This window comes from Stigmatopora nigra, chromosome 4, assembly GCF_051989575.1.
Source record: "Stigmatopora nigra isolate UIUO_SnigA chromosome 4, RoL_Snig_1.1, whole genome shotgun sequence".
Taxonomy (NCBI): Eukaryota; Metazoa; Chordata; class Actinopteri; order Syngnathiformes; family Syngnathidae; genus Stigmatopora; species Stigmatopora nigra.
The window spans coordinates 11,379,239-11,395,859 of NC_135511.1; the positions used below are offsets into that span (position 1 = coordinate 11,379,239).

Sequence of the window (16,621 nt, forward strand, 5' to 3'; positions counted from 1 at the left end):
TGTGTTTTGGGATGGGAGGTCTGCTTTCTCCCTGTTGTACTGGTCATGTACGCTATACAGAGACAGGGTGTAATCAAGGGGTGCATAATTAGAGAGGCACTGAAGATTTGGGAGTCGCCCACTGTGGACTGAAATACTCTGAAACATTGGCCTCAATGTACTAAATGCAACGTGGTCTATGTAGGCTAAAGTGTTTTCAGGCAATACAGTATTAGTTTGTTTGAGAAAGCACACCAGGTTTTGTCACTTTTTGACATCTATAGGCGTCCAATCCATTTTGACTGACTTTGATATTGGATTGTCTATTGCTGTCATTACTCTGTGAATACTAGATATACTATGAATATAGTACACTTAGTCCAGTAGTAAAATGATTTACTATTGAGTATTCTATTTAAAGTATGTGTTCAATTCAGGGAAGTAGTTAGTTAGTATTCCTTTTATCGTAAGAGGGAGGGAAAAGTAAACACGAAAAAAGGCCTTTACAAGGCGATTCGGGCCCTAATTGTGATTGGTGATTCCAGATTGCAAAACATTTTTAGGGCACCTGTCAGAAATGGGCCTTAAAAATCATCAATTTTCGCATTTTACGGCGCCCCGCAGTCTCAAACAGTTCATGAAGTTGAGGAGGAAAGAACATGGGAGGGATAGCTGAAAATAGGGATGGACATCACTTTCCAGAGTGGTTTAAAAAAAGTCTTTCACTATAACAGGAATGCTGGGAAACCCTCCTCCTCTGTTCCTCCACATTTGCGTTGCCCTTTTCCTCTGCTCTGCCCTCAGCTCACTGTGGTCCTGCTTCGGGATAATCTAGGTAAGCATTCATGTTTTTATTACTATTTTCAATTTTCAGTCATAGAATGTATTCAGTTTAATGAGTTTCTTACTGTTTTGCCAGTTTTTCTGCTTACTAAAATCAATGTTAATGCAAATTTTCCAAGTAACTTTCCAGTTTAGTATATAAATACATGCAAGTTATTTGTCTGCTGAAATAATTGTTGTATTTTGTGCTTTGTATATTTGATAACATTTTTTTCTGATGAGAATTTAGTTAGTTACAAAATCAGCTAAACAGCATAGCCCATGTGTTGTAAGTATATTTTAAGATCCTACCATGATGCAAAATGTTAACTTATTGCCTTTTTAATCCAAATAGCAATAATATAAATGAGTTGTATTCAGTTACTTAATGCATGATTCAAGTCTATATGAACTGCATGTCAGTAAAATGCAGTGTGGACTCACGGCCATCATGTATTTAACATAATTATGGCTCTAATTATGGTGATTGAAGGTGAAGGCTAGTCCTACAGTTGAACCATCTGGCTGCATGTATCTACATGACCACACAGGGAGGCCTACTTACACTAAGAAGAATTATTTATTTTAAAATGCCCATTACTTAGCTTAATGAGGTTCTCATTTTCTTTGCTGATCTTCACCATGATGGGTGAAAAGCGAGGTTTATTTGGCAAATGATATTTAAATGAGTTTGAAGTTAACATTTTTCTATGTGTGCACCAGCCCACAGCAGCTGGTGCCCACAGTAAATATAGAGGCCGGAGCCAATGGTGTCCTACGCCTTTGTACACAATCTGGACTCTTAACTTCCTGCTTGCTTTCGTGTGGTGGATGGGCGGCTTCTCCCTCCTCTCCAAATTATAAGGCCTGCAGTACCAAACTTACTGCCTCCACCCCAAATAAGTAATGGCTCTGCTGTTGGCTAAAATAGATCTACTGCCAGATGAAAAAATAGAAGAAAACCTGAAGAAAGGTGCTAACCTATAGTTATGATTACAGATGATGACATAGGTTTTTTTTTCCAGGGCTAGGACCTATAGAGTGTGTCATCTAACCTTTTTAGGTAATCCATAATGGGTTTAAATTGAAATATGTTTGTGTTGGGTCATTGGTACTCCAGCACTTTCTCCTTGGCCCATGCGATTGGCTGGTGTCATTTCACCTTTTTCCAATTTGCATGGTACTTAATCATATTATTGATATTGCAGGAAGATGCCATCCCGCTTGCTTCTCCCCATGGCCGTGGTGACCCTGTTGTCACTGTGCTGCGGTGTGGTCCATGGCGCGCCCATGTTCTACAACGCATCCATGGACGGTAGTGGCGACGACGGCTTGGAGTTCCTCTTCCCAAATATCTTCTCCACCCGTGCGCCGGTTCAAGTCAGCGCCACCACTCGTAATCCGGAAGCTTCGGACACGCCCACTCTCACCAACACCATCACCACGACCATCATCCGTCTGAAGGACTTTGTCCTCACCAGAGTGGTGGACTTTCTGGAGGATAATCTTCTCATCATTGTGATTGTGACCTCCCTCCTCATCGTCATGGTCTTCATCATCTGCTGCGCTTCCGCTATGAGTCAGAAGAAGAAGCTGGAGGCCTACAAGGTTCCTCCTCAAGCCCCCGGGAAGCACGTGGCGGAGAAACCCGCCATGCACACCGTACATAGAATGCCTCAGGAGTTCCAGGAGAGGCTGTACGCCGTGGACCATGTCAAGAGGGTTCAGATGCAAAGCAATGGCTCGCCCAAGACCCAACGCGTGCCTTCCAAGGCTCTGATAGGAGAGAGAGGCAGGGACGTCAGGGCTTCACCACGCCAGGAGGTGAGAAAGGCCAGGGATGTGGAGGAAGTGGAGAAACGCAGAGAGGAGCCCAGGTACAAAGAGCCCATGATGCGTAGGGAGGAGGTGCAGCACACATCCAGTCAGCCTGCATGCACCTGCCACCTGAAGAAGTCCCACTACTAGGTGAGCTCTTGCTCAGTCCCGCTACTTGGATTGCGTTGACCCAACATGGAGGAAATCGTGGAAAGTCGTTACTGCCTTTATTCGATATCTAGTACTTGGTTTTGTAAATTAACGTTAAGGTGGAATCAAGAATGGGAATAAATATTCCAATGGGCTTTGAAGAAATCAAGTTCTAATAGTGTCTCACTAATATTGACAAAGCATAACATTAGGTTAGTCAATGTCAGGGGTGTCCAAACTATTCTACAAAAGGCTGCAGTGGGTGCTGGTTTTCACCAATCTGGTGTCCTACAAGTGCAATCATTGGATGGCAGTCAGGTGCTTCTTCTTTTCTGCAGAAATCTCATTGGTCAAAATGTCTGTGCTGAATCGGTTGGAACAAAAACCTGCACCCACAGTGGCCCTTGAGGACTGGATTGGCAACCCCTGGTCTTTGTGGACTAAATGAATTTAGAGATATGTACAATATAAGAAAGATATGCAAAAATATGAAGAAGTAATCAGCCACTTTAACCAAATGTAGAGTTGTACAAGGAGGAGAGGGTCTTATCACAAAGCGGCATTTTAATTATTTTCTTTTAGCACGGTGTATTTCTCTTCTCTTTCTTTCTCTTCTCAAAACCTGATGGTTTATTTCCCATCGTTTTGAAGCTTTATTTTCTATACTTAATTTTCAAATTTGTCCGTCTTCACTTCTGATGCATATTTAAGCGCTTTAAATTAAGTTCAAAATTGTATGTACTGCATTAGCTTGACTAAAATGATAAAAGTGATATATACATTATGTATTACATTTTAAGCATACTTTATTTCAGCCAGTGTTTTCTTATGTTTGCCTAATATAAATATGAAAATAGTGTATACACATGCCTGCTAAGACAGAGGAATCTCCTCATAATGTCATGCTGTAAATGCCATCAAAACAATTCAACTTGAAAATTTTGAATTTTTTTGGTGTTGCACGTTGCAATTAAATACAATGTCTATTTTAAAATATTTCTCGATTGACACTTTTATTTCATCTATTAGAACACAGATAAATATGTGCACATTGTCCAAAAGTCATATTTGTATGTGTTTTGATTTTTTTTATATATTGCAAAATAAATAAAAACATAAAGCCATGTATATTGTTAAAATAAATGAAATAAAATTGTCTTTAAATACATTCTGAGAAAAAAACAGTATTTAAAGTTGAAATGAATGTTTTGCACGGAAAAGCTAAATATTAAATGAAAAACATAGATGCACATATAGGGGGATTCCCTATGACTAGAATACTTGAAAATGATTGGTACGACTAGAGTGTAGGTGTGGTCTACAGATCAAAGATGTGGAGGAGGGTCAAGAAGGAAAGGTGAATCTGAAAGGTGAGTTGCTGCAGGGTCAGAGGTCACATTCTCACAATGAAGTTGTAAATAATTTGTGGAAAATGGAACTTCCTCCCCTCACTTTCATAGGCATCACCAGATGGTAGCAGGTCAACCAACTTGCATGACTCTCTCAAACGTGAAGACATGTGGTGTTTCTGCCCCTGTTATTAGGAACCCCGCCTTGTAACAGCAGAAGAAGCACTTGTGTTTTAACAATGCAAATTAGGTAACACGGCACCTGAAAGAATCATCTTAAATCTTTGATGAGCATCTGCTTTGAAGTTTTCAACAATAAGAGGACGTTTAAAAAGGAGACCATGAAGACAAGTCTGCTTCTTTCACTGGGAAGACGTGAGCCTGAACAGTTGAATGGTAAGACTCAGGCAAATAGACATGTCATACAGATGCATGGTTTTTCTGTTCCTCTGCATCACCAAGCTCATCTGCACTGCCGCGGCGCTTTGTCCCATGGGCTGCTGCTGTCTTCGTCCTGGATTTTTGGTTCTGTGTGAATCTTTGGGCCTTTTGTCGCTTCCCCGTTCCTTCCCTGTTGGCGTCACCGTCCTATCCTTGGCCAAAAACCAGCTCTGTAATGTGGACAACCAGCTCCATCCCTTCCTGGGCCTACGGGAGCTCAGCCTCAGTCACAACATGCTGGCCCGCTTCCCCCGAGGGCTTCCTCCCAGTCTGGAGGTCCTTTGCCTACAAAAGAACCGCATCGTCTACATCACCCTGGGCGTCCTGAGGAAGCTGGGGAACCTTACCCGATTGGATCTGAAAGACAATCGCATTCGAGCCATTCAACCGGGTGCACTTCAAGGCTTGGAGAAGTTGCAGGTCCTCTTGCTGAAGGGCAACAAATTGAGTAGCCTTCCTACAAATCTCTCACCATCTTTGGTGTATGTAGACCTCTCTGCAAAGTGCATTCAATCCTTGGACTTGACTGTTCTGGATGAGCGCTTAAACTTGGATATTTCACCATTTAAAGGCTGTTCGTCCTTTAATAGAGGAAAATACACATCTTTGTCCTTCTCAACTCCAAGCCCTGGTAAAGAAATTGGCTGCATAGAAAGCACCACCATTCAAGATGCGCCATTTGTAACCGACTCAACCAGGGTAACGCCTTTGTTCTCCAATATTCGTGATGCCCAAATGACTACCCAACTAACAGTCCATTCTGTGTTTACCAAGAACAATAATACTACTTTGTTGATACCAAACCTCCTTTCATCAGTGCTTATTTGGCTACTGGCAGTCTTGTATTAAATGGTGCGCCTCCTCATATTGCTTTAATTACTAATTCTCATGAAGGTTCTACAGCTCCAACAGGGACACTACTTGACTTTAGGAAGACATTACCACACAAGACAAGAAAGAAAAAGTAACCACAGAAATCCCAGGTATGTTTTTTGATAGTATAAAAGGACCATGTTTGAATTGTTATAATAATCTTTAATTTTCAGTTGCAAAATCTCCATCACATAGAACACAAATGTTAATAAATTCAACTTCCCCAAAATATTGCTTTGTCTATATAGTAATTGATGGGAACCATGGTACTATTATTACTACTGTAGCATCATGCATTCAGAAATATTATTGTTATCTCGTTCTATTGTTTTAAGCCAGGAAAAAAAGGAATTCTGATCTTTAAGGAAGAAAGGTAACGATCTGTGGAGTCTTCCAACAACAACTCCTGAGGTACACCAACCCAAAATGGACATTTAATTGATGGCTTCGGCATTCTGCTTCTCCTTGCTTTGCTTTATTCTGTAGTCCGATAGAGCTGCTTTTATGGCATCTTCTGCGAGCACTGAAACATAATATAATAGAGAGCAGATTTCAAACCAAGGTCAAATTAAAAATGAATAAACACACTTGGTATTGCATCAGTCTTCCTGGTAATGACAAGAAGAACAGGCTTGTGTCATCGGTAGTCAAATGTGCTGGAATACTTTGTTCATAAATTGATGTTCGTTTGCGGTTTTGGCTTACTGGAACAATGAAGCTTGACCGGTGGAAGGCAGAGTTCTTTTGCAATGTCTGTGTTCTTGATCCTCAACGCTTCATCGATCTGTGGCGACAATAAAAATGAGGACAATTCATTTGAATGGTTTCAATGGATTTGACATGTCATTTGTTAAGGAGTACGGAAATGTTTTTCAGAATGTTTGATTCTTTGTACACTCACAGACTTCCCTTTCACCCACTCGGTAGCCAGAGAGCTGGAAGCAATGGCTGATCCACAACCAAATGTCTTAAATTTGGCATCCAAGATCTTACCGTTTTCATCGACTTCCACCTGGGGATAAGACAAATTAGTGCTTGATCTGTTTAACAAGTGACCTTCATTAAAGTAGACTTTAGACTTCTGTACTAACCTGGAGTTTCATAACGTCTCCACAGGCTGGTGCACCCACTAAACCAGTCCCCACATTTTTGGCATTTTTATCCAGTGATCCCACATTTCTTGGGTTTTCGTAGTGGTCCACCACCTTCAGAAAGAAACACATATTGGGCTTATTACCTTCAGTTTGCAAAATAAGACTGACTTTCAATGAACCTTGCCAAATCCTCGCTGTCAATGACACACACTACGTCACTATATATTGTTTTTTGGGGGTCCAAATTGCAGTGCCACTTTTGGTTTGTTCTATGGCGATCTCTAGTTTTATTAGATAAGCAATGTACTGCACTACTAACACTATTAGATCTACTGGATGCTTCTTGTAGCAACAAAATGATCAGGGGAAGTTTTCTAACTACTACTAATGCAGAAACGTCCTTCGTTAAGGGGAGGAAGTACAAACTATAAGGCAATCGTTTAAATTGTCGTGCTATGGCAATGACCTTTAACTGGAAATTGATGAAATGCTAAAACACGGATACTGGGACAGCACGCGGTTGTGCAAAAACAAGACATAGTTTGGTCGCAATAATTACAAAATGTGTCCAAAAGATCCATTAGGTTACCTTCTTGTGGTAGGATGAGACGATTTGGAGCTCCGATGACAGCAACCTTGTGTTCAACAACAACGAAGACTTTCGTAAGGCCATCGCCATGTTCAGAAACCGAACAGTTCCGAAATTGCACGAGTGAACACGAGTACAGGAGATTTGTTGACAAACACGGAAGACGTGTGGAAAGGAGTTGTAGCGCCCACTAGCGGCTGATGTTTGGTGTTACAGCTCTGGAGCGGGTGGCTGTTTGGACTTGTTACCAGGCAGACAGCCTTTCCAACATGGCAGCGGAGAGCGACGCAGAGTCTACGCATTTGCAAGCTATGGAGGAGGACGACGCTGCGATGGACGAGCGAGAATTGGAATCGGAAAGCGATGGCGATCAAGGCATGGGAGTCGACGATTCAGACGACGATGATGAGACGTCAGAAGACGAGAAGGAAAATGAAGCCGAAATACAACGATTGGAAGAGCAGGTAACTCTTAATTTCCCGATGTTAGCCGAGAAGCTAAGGCGGGCGAATGAATGAGTGCCAAACAATCGCAAACAATTGTTAGATCAAGTTGTGTCACTCCCTTCTGGGCGCGACGTAATTTTTGTCACGCGATCTTAGCTCATACTACGCCACGTTTTTTGTTGTAAATAGTGGTACGAGTTGAAATAAAGTCGGATTCTCATTTCCAGATTCTTCCGTCTTAATTGTGAGCTATCTCATCCTTAATATCTGGCTCAAAGTGTTTGCCACCCAGCAAGAACATAGGAAATAAAGTCTCATATGCGCAAAAAAATCTATTAATCTTTTACATAAATCCTTGATGATCATCAAAGAGTATTTTCATAGTGGTCAATAACAAACAATGTTGCATTGATGTCAATGCTGAAAACTGTCATTACTCTTTTTTTTGTCTTAAAATAAATATATATTGATATGCCCTCAGCTAATTTGAAAACAAATACCATATAGTCTTGGGTTATAACTTAGACATCTGTTGAGGTAAAGATCTCAAGATATTATAAAAGTCATCAAAAATGTTCACATTGTTAAACATGACTGTTTCCACTGCAATGCACGTGATGAAAACCTTGTTTGTGCATTAAGGGGAAATGCTCTCACCCAGTCATCTCTTGTCGCATGCCTGCACTTGTGTGATCTGTTTCTCTGTGTGATGCACAGCAGAAAACTCCACCAACAAAGAAAGCATGAATTCAAAACCATTCAGATGTCACATTTCAATCTACTCTCCCTATATTTTCTAGTTATCGATCAATGCCTTTGACTACAACTGCCACGTTGATCTCATCAAACTACTGAAACATGAGGGGGAGCTTGTCCGGCTGCGAAAGGCCAGACAGAAGATGAGTGAACTTTTTCCTCTCACAGAAGGTTGGTTTCTATCTGCACCTCAGGTAAAAAAAATAGTAGGAATTTTACTGACTTTTGTGCGCAATCCAACAGAGATCTGGCTCGATTGGCTCAAGGATGAGATTCGTATGACTGAAGAAGAACCAAACCGAGAAAGAGTGAACGAGCTTTTTGAAAGAGCTGTTAAAGACTATCTTTGTGAGTGCATCCTGGCAAACCCAAGATTGGACATCTGGCTCAAACACAATCCTAAAATTCATTGTTTTGTCTCAACACTCAGGTCCAGACATCTGGCTGGAATATGCTCAGTATTCTATCGGTGGCATGGGATCGCCCGGCGGCATTGAACGGGTGAGGACCATCTTCGAGAGAGCCATCACAGCTGTTGGGCTTCACATGACTAAAGGGCAAACAGTGTGGGAGGCGTACAGAGAATTTGAGAATGTGATTCTGGCCACTGTACAGGTCAGTTTTGTCTTCATTTTCAACAATATTTCTATTTAAGACTAATGTATCCCACCGGGCGGAGGTTCATATTGCCCTCCATGGCCTCGCATCAAGGACATTTCATTTTGTTAGCGCATTTAAATGAGCTTACTTTTCTTGTAGGCATTTGCTGGTGTTACTCATCCTCTCTATTGTCTTTTCTTTCAGCCTCCTCCTGGCAAAATTCCCAGCCCCGAGGAGCAGGAGCTGCTGAACAAGCAGCTTCAGCGCATCCATACGCTGTTTCGCCGCCAGCTAGGCCTCCCCTTAATGGGTAAGGCTGCCCTTTTCTGCTCCATCGCTCCAGATGGGGTGGTGTAAAAATGAGTGACAGTCTCTTTTGTGTGGGTTGGCCCAGCCTGAAGAAATGTACATGACTCGCGTTAAAACATAATTTAGTTTGTTGCACGACAATTGTCACAATCCCTTTTTAGAATGCCTTCAACAAATTGCAGCGATTGTAATGACATTGACGTTACGTTCCCTCAGATATGGAGGCAACCTATGCCGAGTATGAAGAATGGTCCGACCAAGAGACATCTGAAAAAGTCTTGCATCTGTATAAAAGTGCTTTGCAGCAGAAGGAGAAGTACAAGCCTTTGGAAGAGTCGCTGGTGAGCAATCGCCAATGAGGAGTCAGAGCTGATGTATTTGCCTGGTCACCCATCTGTGAATGCCTTCCTTTGGGTTTTGTCATCACAGCTGGTGGCAGAGACGCCAAAATTGGCCGAGTATCAGGCGTACATTGACTTTGAAACGAAGGAGGGGGACCCGGCCCGGATCCAGATGGCGTTTGAGCGGACTCTGGTTGAAAATTGCCTGGTACCGGACATGTGGGCAAAATACACCACATATCTTGTGAGTATTTCATTGGCGGTCATTGATAAATGTGCTCGGTAGTTGTTCATCCAGTATCGTCATTGCTCATCAGATTACTTTTGCTCCAGTCGTATTCAGTTTCTGTATTGTCTTTGACCTCCCAGGACCGTCAACTAAAAATCAAAGATCTGGTTCTTTCCACCCACGATCGTGCTGTCAGAAACTGCCCGTGGACTATGGGTCTGTGGAAATGCTATTTGCAGGCTCAAGAGAGACACGGATGCTCTCATCAAACCATTTCAGGCAAATATTTGAACTCATTAACACATTTGTCTACGTTTTGCGAATGGCTACTAACAGTGACCCTTGCGTTTTGAACAGATTTGTTTGAAAAGGCTTTGAACGCCGGGTTCATTCAAGCTACGGATTATGTGGAGATCTGGCAAGTTTACCTCGACTACCTCAGGAGACGTGTCGATTTCAGCCAAGGTGAGAGCAGCTCTGGTAGAATTTGCCGCTTGTTTTTGGATTTGGAAACATTCTCATGTATCTTTTTTTTTCCCCCCTATCGATTACAGAGTCAAGTAAAGAGTTGGAGGAGCTACGAGGATCCTTTACCCGCTGTCTGGACTACATAAAACAAGATGTGGAAGAAAGTAAGTGGATTTCCAATCAGTTGTTTTATTAGAGCTCAACGTGCATTTCTAGTTTACTCATTGTGTCATGACGCCAGGGTTTGGGGAAAGTGGAGACCCTTCCTGTAACCTAATGCAGATTTGGGCAAGGATAGAGGTAAGCACTGTCCTTGCAGCAATTGTTTTTCTGTTTTGGCCATATTGGCGTGTCAGTCCCTACGAGTTTGGTCCTAAAATCCTTTGCTTTGTCATCTTCTCAGGCTCTGCATTGTAAAAACATCCAAAAAGCGAGAGAACTGTGGGACAGCATCATGACAAAAGGGAACGCCAGATATGCCAACATGTGGCTGGAATACTATAACCTCGAAAAGTCAGTAAGCTCATGCCATGTTAAAAGTACTTTATCCAACCAACTTGACAACTTTTCTTTCCAGAGCTTATGGCGATTCCGTTCACTGTCGAAAAGCGCTTCACCGAGCAGTCCAGTGCACCTCGGACTACCCAGAACATGTGTGCGAAGTCCTGCTCACCTTTGAAAGAGTGGAAGGTATGTGATCACTCACCTGTGTGATGGACTAATATGACTGTTGAGCCGATTTTCATTATGTATACTTGCGTCCAGGATCTTTGGAGGACTGGGACTTGGCTGTCCTGAAAACCGAGACACGTCTGAACCGGGTCAAAGAACAACGAGCAAAGGTTTGGAGCAGATGGCGGCATTATTCTAAGCAGCTTGTGACTCCAGTATTTACATGAATTTATCTATTCACACAGTATTCATTTTACTTGGTATATTCATTCACCTATTTTGATAAGATGTGAATGAAATTTGGCAGTTTTATTCTCATGGCAAGGCCATCATTGATAATAAGTTTTTGGAGACCTAGTGCAGTTAGATAATGAATTTCCGTTTTGGTGTGAGTCATTAGACCGCTTTTACAGGTTTAAAATTGTCTTCACCCGATTGTTAAAAAGGGAAAATCTAGTACTTTTTCTCTTCACTTTAATGACCATCTTTTGCATTGTCTGTTAGGTGGCAGAAAAAGAAGCTGTTCAGGTTCAGCAAGAGGAGGAACAAATTGAGCAGAGACGGAAATCCAGGGCAGAGAAGAAGACTCAGAAGAAGGTTCAAAAGAGGGCTCCATTTGCAGAGAAAAGGAAAGCGGAGCATGGACTCGAGCAGGATGAGTGGATTGCCAATGCAGGTAAATTGGGAAAGCTCTCATTCAACACATTGCTGGCTGGCAGCAAACTGTCAATGCCAGTCCTCCCAGTCATAATGGATTGAATGTCCAGCGCCATCAATGATACTGAGAGATGAGCATTCAGGAACAAAAACTTGATTGTTTTCTCTTGTTGTTCATAGAACAAGCTTCTAAACGGCACAGAGGAAATGGAGAGCAAAGCAGAGATGAACACATGGAGACTGAGATGGCACACATTGGGAAGAAAGCTCCTCCTGGCTATAAAGGTTCTGCACCTTCAATGCCCAAAGCCCAGCAGGCTAATGCCCAGAAGGAAAGCGACGATAAAAGCGAGCTTCGGAACGATGACAGCAGCGTGTTCGTCAGCAACCTGTCATACACGCTGCAAGAGCCCGAGGACAAGCTCAGGACACTCTTTGAGACGTGCGGACCCATTAAACAGATTCGTCTCATCTCTAGCAACAAAGGGACTTTTAAGGGCTACGGCTACGTGCAGTTCGAAGGCTTGGAATCTGTCACCGAAGCCCTAAAACTGGACAGACAGGAGGTGGATGGCAGGCCTGTGTTTGTGTCGCCCTGCGTCGACAAGACCAGGAACCCGGACTTCAAGGTACTTGTGAATTACAGTCAAATGTTTCTCACTGAATCTAATACCTGGCCGACCCAATACTCCATACAAAATAAACAATGTTAGGCGCTTAGATTGATTGCTTTCTGTAGTGTTTTGTCATGCTAAGACCTTCTCTGCATCTTTAGGTATTCAAGTACAACACGACTATGGAAAAACACAAAATCTTCATCCAAGGGTTGCCATTTTCCTGCACAAAGGAGCAACTGGAAGAGATAAGCAAGAAACACGGCACCATTAAAGAAGTTCGTCTTGTCACGTTTCGCTCAGGAAAACCTAAGGTAAGACTTAGTTTCTTTTTTAAAACTAATTCATAGCACAACCTTTGACCTCCTCGATAGACGTCCGATCAGTTAGGACTGGGAGGAGCTAGCGGCATCACAGTCAATGGCAGCCAAGTCGAAGCACAATTACGTGATTGTTAACTCGCTTCCACAGGGTTTGGCGTATGTCGAGTTTGCAAACGAAGCCCAAGCGTCTCAGGCCGTCTTGAAAATGGACGGCGTTGAAATAGAGGGGAAAAAAATCTCTGTTGCCATTAGCAACCCTCCTCGTCGCCACCAGAGCAAAGACGGTGGACCGAGTCGAGCCAACGCGGTAGAGCCTCTCCCTTTCCCGGGCCACGGCGGGTAAGTTTACTAATAGGCCTTTCAAATGCTCCAGTGAGTGCTTATGGCTTTTCTCGTCTAAGTCGTAAAACCCTTTGTTTTCATAGGAGAGGGAGAGGACGCACACAGTTGTCATTGCTCCCTCGTTCTCTGAATCGCCAAAGTGGACCGACGAGCAAAGTGGAGAACGGGACTACGTGTGGTGAAAGCCACGAAAGTGCAAAGCCTTTGTCCAATGCAGACTTTGCTAAGATGCTTCTTAAGAAGTGAAAGGATGATTACGCCCCAGGAGCCATCGTGCCGTTCCTTCCCAATAAGATATGTGCGACTTTGACTTTCTGCAATTGTCAGCCATCTCGTCATTGTTTCTGCGAGATTGCCTTAACTGCAGAGACGCTGCCCTCAGCAGACCCTTTCGCCCATGTCATTTTTACTTCTTCCGTCTTTGTTCGTTTTTTATTCAATACGTGTAAAATAGACGTGTAAATACATTGTTTGTAAAATTGTAGACGTCTCCAACTTCAACCTTTTTTTTATTGCAATGCAACACGGATTAACGACACATAAAACGTCGTGTTTACGAACCCGATCATGCTATTGTACCTTTTAGTTGTCTAGTAACAGAAATGTGGAAGAAAAAAAAATCCTCATGCCAGGGAGATTTTTGGTTCTGCGTAAAATGTCATAATTTCAAAGGAATAATAAAATAACTGGCAGACTGTCTCCTCAAGTCCGGTCATGTAATTAATGGTGAAATTAGCTCCCAATTTAAGATGTAAATTACATTTGTGTAAGGTCATCAACCTTCTCTTCATATAAGTCAATTTTTAACATTCCCATTATGGAATACAAGCTATATAAATTTCTCACCGCTGTGGCCTGATTAATGAAATACATTTTGTTCATTCTGTTTTATAGATTGTAAATACCTTGTCAGTGTTTAAATTCATCAAAAGGTCGTGGTTAGTATGTGATTTGATAATCATGTCCTGTGTTTTGAAAGTTAAAAAGTCATCAAATAAAAAATACCGACCTTAGGTCGATACTGTGGTATTATTTCTTGGTGCATTTAAACTTGACACTTGCTGAGCGTTGTATCACTTTTATTTGCATTAAATAAATACCGTAATTAAAGTGCGTTACATGCTTCTCAAAAGATGTTCAATATGTCTCACGGCAACTTCTGTTTATTTTTCAGATAAAACACAGTTATGAGAGTTCCTAATTAACTCTTTGGCTACAACAGTGGACATGCAGCCCATTTTGAGAGTTGGCGTGAATGATCAATGCTGACTTTTACACGTCAACAGCAGCCAAAGAGTCAAATGACAGCAGGTTAAAGACAAATGGCAAATACGTATTGCTCTACTATTGTCAGCTCAGTTATGAACGGCAATAGTTTGTCGGTCACCCGTATGGTCCGCCCTGGTCCCTGGCAATCCGACAGGGTGCTCCATAGTGGAGATCAACAAAGTGTCCAGTGTCATCTCTGTGCATTTGGCAATGAATCGAATGAAAGGACGCACGTCTCCCTCATTGGCAGTGTCAAGAGCCTCGTAGTACTCTGCCCTCTGTTCTTTGCGGATGGTGATGGGCGGGTATCGCGCTTGCAGGAGCACGAGGTTCATCAAGAGCCGAGACGTGCGCCCATTGCCATCTACGAATGGGTGCACGTAAACCAGTTTGTAGTGAGCCAGAGCGGCGTACTCGACCGGGTGCAGCTGCAGGGCCTCGTCCGAATTGAGCCACTGAACCAGCTCCTGCATATGCCGCTGCAGGTCCTGGGGATGCGGCGGGATGTGATGACCCACAAATACTTGGTTGACACGCAGGCGCCCACCCTCCACTGGGTCCACATAGCCCAACACGCGCCGGTGGATCTCCAGGATATCGTTCACGCTGATGGTTCCCGATCTGGACAACAGCGTGTTGTTGATGTACTTCATGGCTGCGTCCACTCCGATGGCCTCGTTCTGCTCTTGCAAACTCTTGCCGGGGACGGCGTAGCGCGTCTCGATGATGTGACGGATCTCGGATAGAGTCAGGGTGTTGCCCTCTATGGCGACCGTGTGGTAGATGTGGTGGTAGTAGGTCTCCTCCATCACACGGCGAAGCGCAGAGTTCCCTTTGGGGATGGACATGAGTCTGCGTACCTTGCCGTCAATGATGCCAAAGTGACGCTGGTCAATCTCCTCTACCAGCGGCAGCGTGCGGTGTCGGCTCACCAGTGCCCTCTTATTGCAAGGGGAGATAGCCAAAGCCTTGGTGTACAGGTGGTCGGCTTGCACCACGTCCTTCTCCTCTTCCAAAATAGTCCCCAGTTCAGTCAGGGCCTCCACCGAGTCTGGATTCAGACTGAGCGCGTGCACCAGCAGCTTGTGGGCTTTCTCCGTCTTGCCGTGTTTTTTCATCTCCTGAGCTTGTTGTAGTGCTGCTCTGGCTTCAAAAACCATCTCTAAATCAAAACAGTGGAATGGAATGACATCAGAAATAATACACGGAAATGCAAATGCAATCCACTTCATATTTTTTTTTGCAAAGTAAGGCCAATGAATAGGCTGTGAAACATCTTAATTCACACTATTCCACAAAGGACCACAGTGGGTGCAATTTTGGTTTCAACCCATAAGAGGCAACCTTTCCACCAATCTAATATGTTAGATACATAATCAGTGGATGGCAGTCAGGTGCTTCATGTTTCAGCAGAGATCTAATTGGTTAAACTGTGTGTTGGATGGGCTGGAACAAAATTCTGCAGCCACCGAGGACTGGATTGTACACCCCTGTGCTTATCTCATTGTCTACCAAACATTTAACTAAGAAACACTTTTTTTGATGTTGATGAGAACGAAAAAGAGTGGAAACAGTGCTTTAATTATGAGGGATGCTCATCTAAACTTTATTTTGGTGAATTCTGGGCACATGGCATCTTAAATGGCTTGGAGTGAACGAGTTAAACTCCCATTAAATAATATAGCGATTACCTTGGCTGGGCTTGACCTTATGAGGAAGAAGATCGAGGTCTGAGATCGGGACAGTCAGGCCGGTGATCTGCACGGCGGGGGGCTGTTGTGCGCTCCCCCATAGCTGGCAGCGAAACTGTGCGATGGCACTTAGGGCATCACGGCAGCGCTCCTCCACGCCGACCGGGGGTGTCACCAGGGCCACCAGGGTGATCAAGAGGACGCACACGAGCGGGCCCCATCCCCCGAAGAGACGGCCGCTAGTGTATCGCCACGCCGTCACAACCGCCATGACAATTTTGGGGTAAGTTATCCATTCTTTCCACGCCACTCTTTCTATTTGTAGCCCAGCCAGGTGAGCCGATGGCCGGTAAAAAGATATCAGACTGAACGGGAAGCCGATGTTTAGTCCAAACGGACTCGGGATCCAGTTATTTTTCCTGCCTCGATGTTAACAATTATTTGCCGCTAGGTTTTTTGAAATCTGGAAATACACAGGGATGAAAGGTTCAAATTATTCCGTCAGATGTTGATTATATGACTTAAAAACGAAATATTCTCATCGTCGATGTTATTCCGCCGGTCATATGAACAAAACGCAAAATCATTGGATAAAGCGACATAGAAAAACGAAGGTGATTGGTTGAAATTCTAGCAATACTGAGGAAGTTCGTAAACGTTTATGATTGGATGATGAGTTTGCGTGACTCGGGTCGGGTTTGCCGAATGCAACTTCGTCGATGACCAATAGAGGGCAGCGATGTATCGTTTTCTAAATCACTTTAGAAGTGCCACATTCCAGCAATACTA

The 16,621-nt window shown here is 43.3% G+C and overlaps 4 protein-coding genes across 4 annotated transcripts; 2 read left to right on the top strand and 2 right to left on the bottom strand.

Moving 5' to 3' along the window:
* Positions 1–471: 471 nt before the first annotated feature.
* On the top strand, positions 472–3,492 carry LOC144195680 (uncharacterized). The gene is made up of 2 exons (XM_077715487.1): positions 472–814; positions 2,010–3,492. Exon 2 carries the CDS (start codon positions 2,014–2,016, stop codon positions 2,767–2,769), a length of 756 nt encoding a protein of 251 aa, XP_077571613.1. The 5' UTR covers positions 472–814; positions 2,010–2,013; the 3' UTR covers positions 2,770–3,492.
* Positions 3,493–5,573: 2,081 nt separating this feature from the next.
* LOC144195435 (iron-sulfur cluster assembly scaffold protein IscU-like) lies at positions 5,574–7,677 on the bottom strand. The gene is made up of 5 exons (XM_077715074.1): positions 7,116–7,677; positions 6,524–6,637; positions 6,334–6,444; positions 6,138–6,216; positions 5,574–5,955 (listed from the first exon to the last, which is right to left on the bottom strand). Exons 1-5 carry the CDS (start codon positions 7,203–7,205, stop codon positions 5,867–5,869), a joined length of 483 nt encoding a protein of 160 aa, XP_077571200.1. The 5' UTR covers positions 7,206–7,677; the 3' UTR covers positions 5,574–5,866.
* LOC144195433 (spliceosome associated factor 3, U4/U6 recycling protein-like) lies at positions 7,319–13,891 on the top strand. The gene is made up of 19 exons (XM_077715071.1): positions 7,319–7,579; positions 8,362–8,488; positions 8,561–8,665; positions 8,748–8,932; positions 9,122–9,227; positions 9,443–9,567; positions 9,656–9,811; positions 9,937–10,075; positions 10,154–10,261; positions 10,351–10,428; positions 10,506–10,564; positions 10,668–10,777; positions 10,842–10,954; positions 11,030–11,106; positions 11,441–11,612; positions 11,774–12,222; positions 12,369–12,521; positions 12,679–12,869; positions 12,956–13,891. Exons 1-19 carry the CDS (start codon positions 7,385–7,387, stop codon positions 13,116–13,118), a joined length of 2,811 nt encoding a protein of 936 aa, XP_077571197.1. The 5' UTR covers positions 7,319–7,384; the 3' UTR covers positions 13,119–13,891.
* Positions 13,892–13,934: 43 nt separating this feature from the next.
* Positions 13,935–16,403, bottom strand: LOC144195434 (protein adenylyltransferase FICD-like). Its single transcript, XM_077715073.1, has 2 exons — positions 15,833–16,403; positions 13,935–15,303 (listed from the first exon to the last, which is right to left on the bottom strand). Exons 1-2 carry the CDS (start codon positions 16,101–16,103, stop codon positions 14,228–14,230), a joined length of 1,347 nt encoding a protein of 448 aa, XP_077571199.1. The 5' UTR covers positions 16,104–16,403; the 3' UTR covers positions 13,935–14,227.
* Between the last annotated feature and the right edge of the window lie 218 nt (positions 16,404–16,621).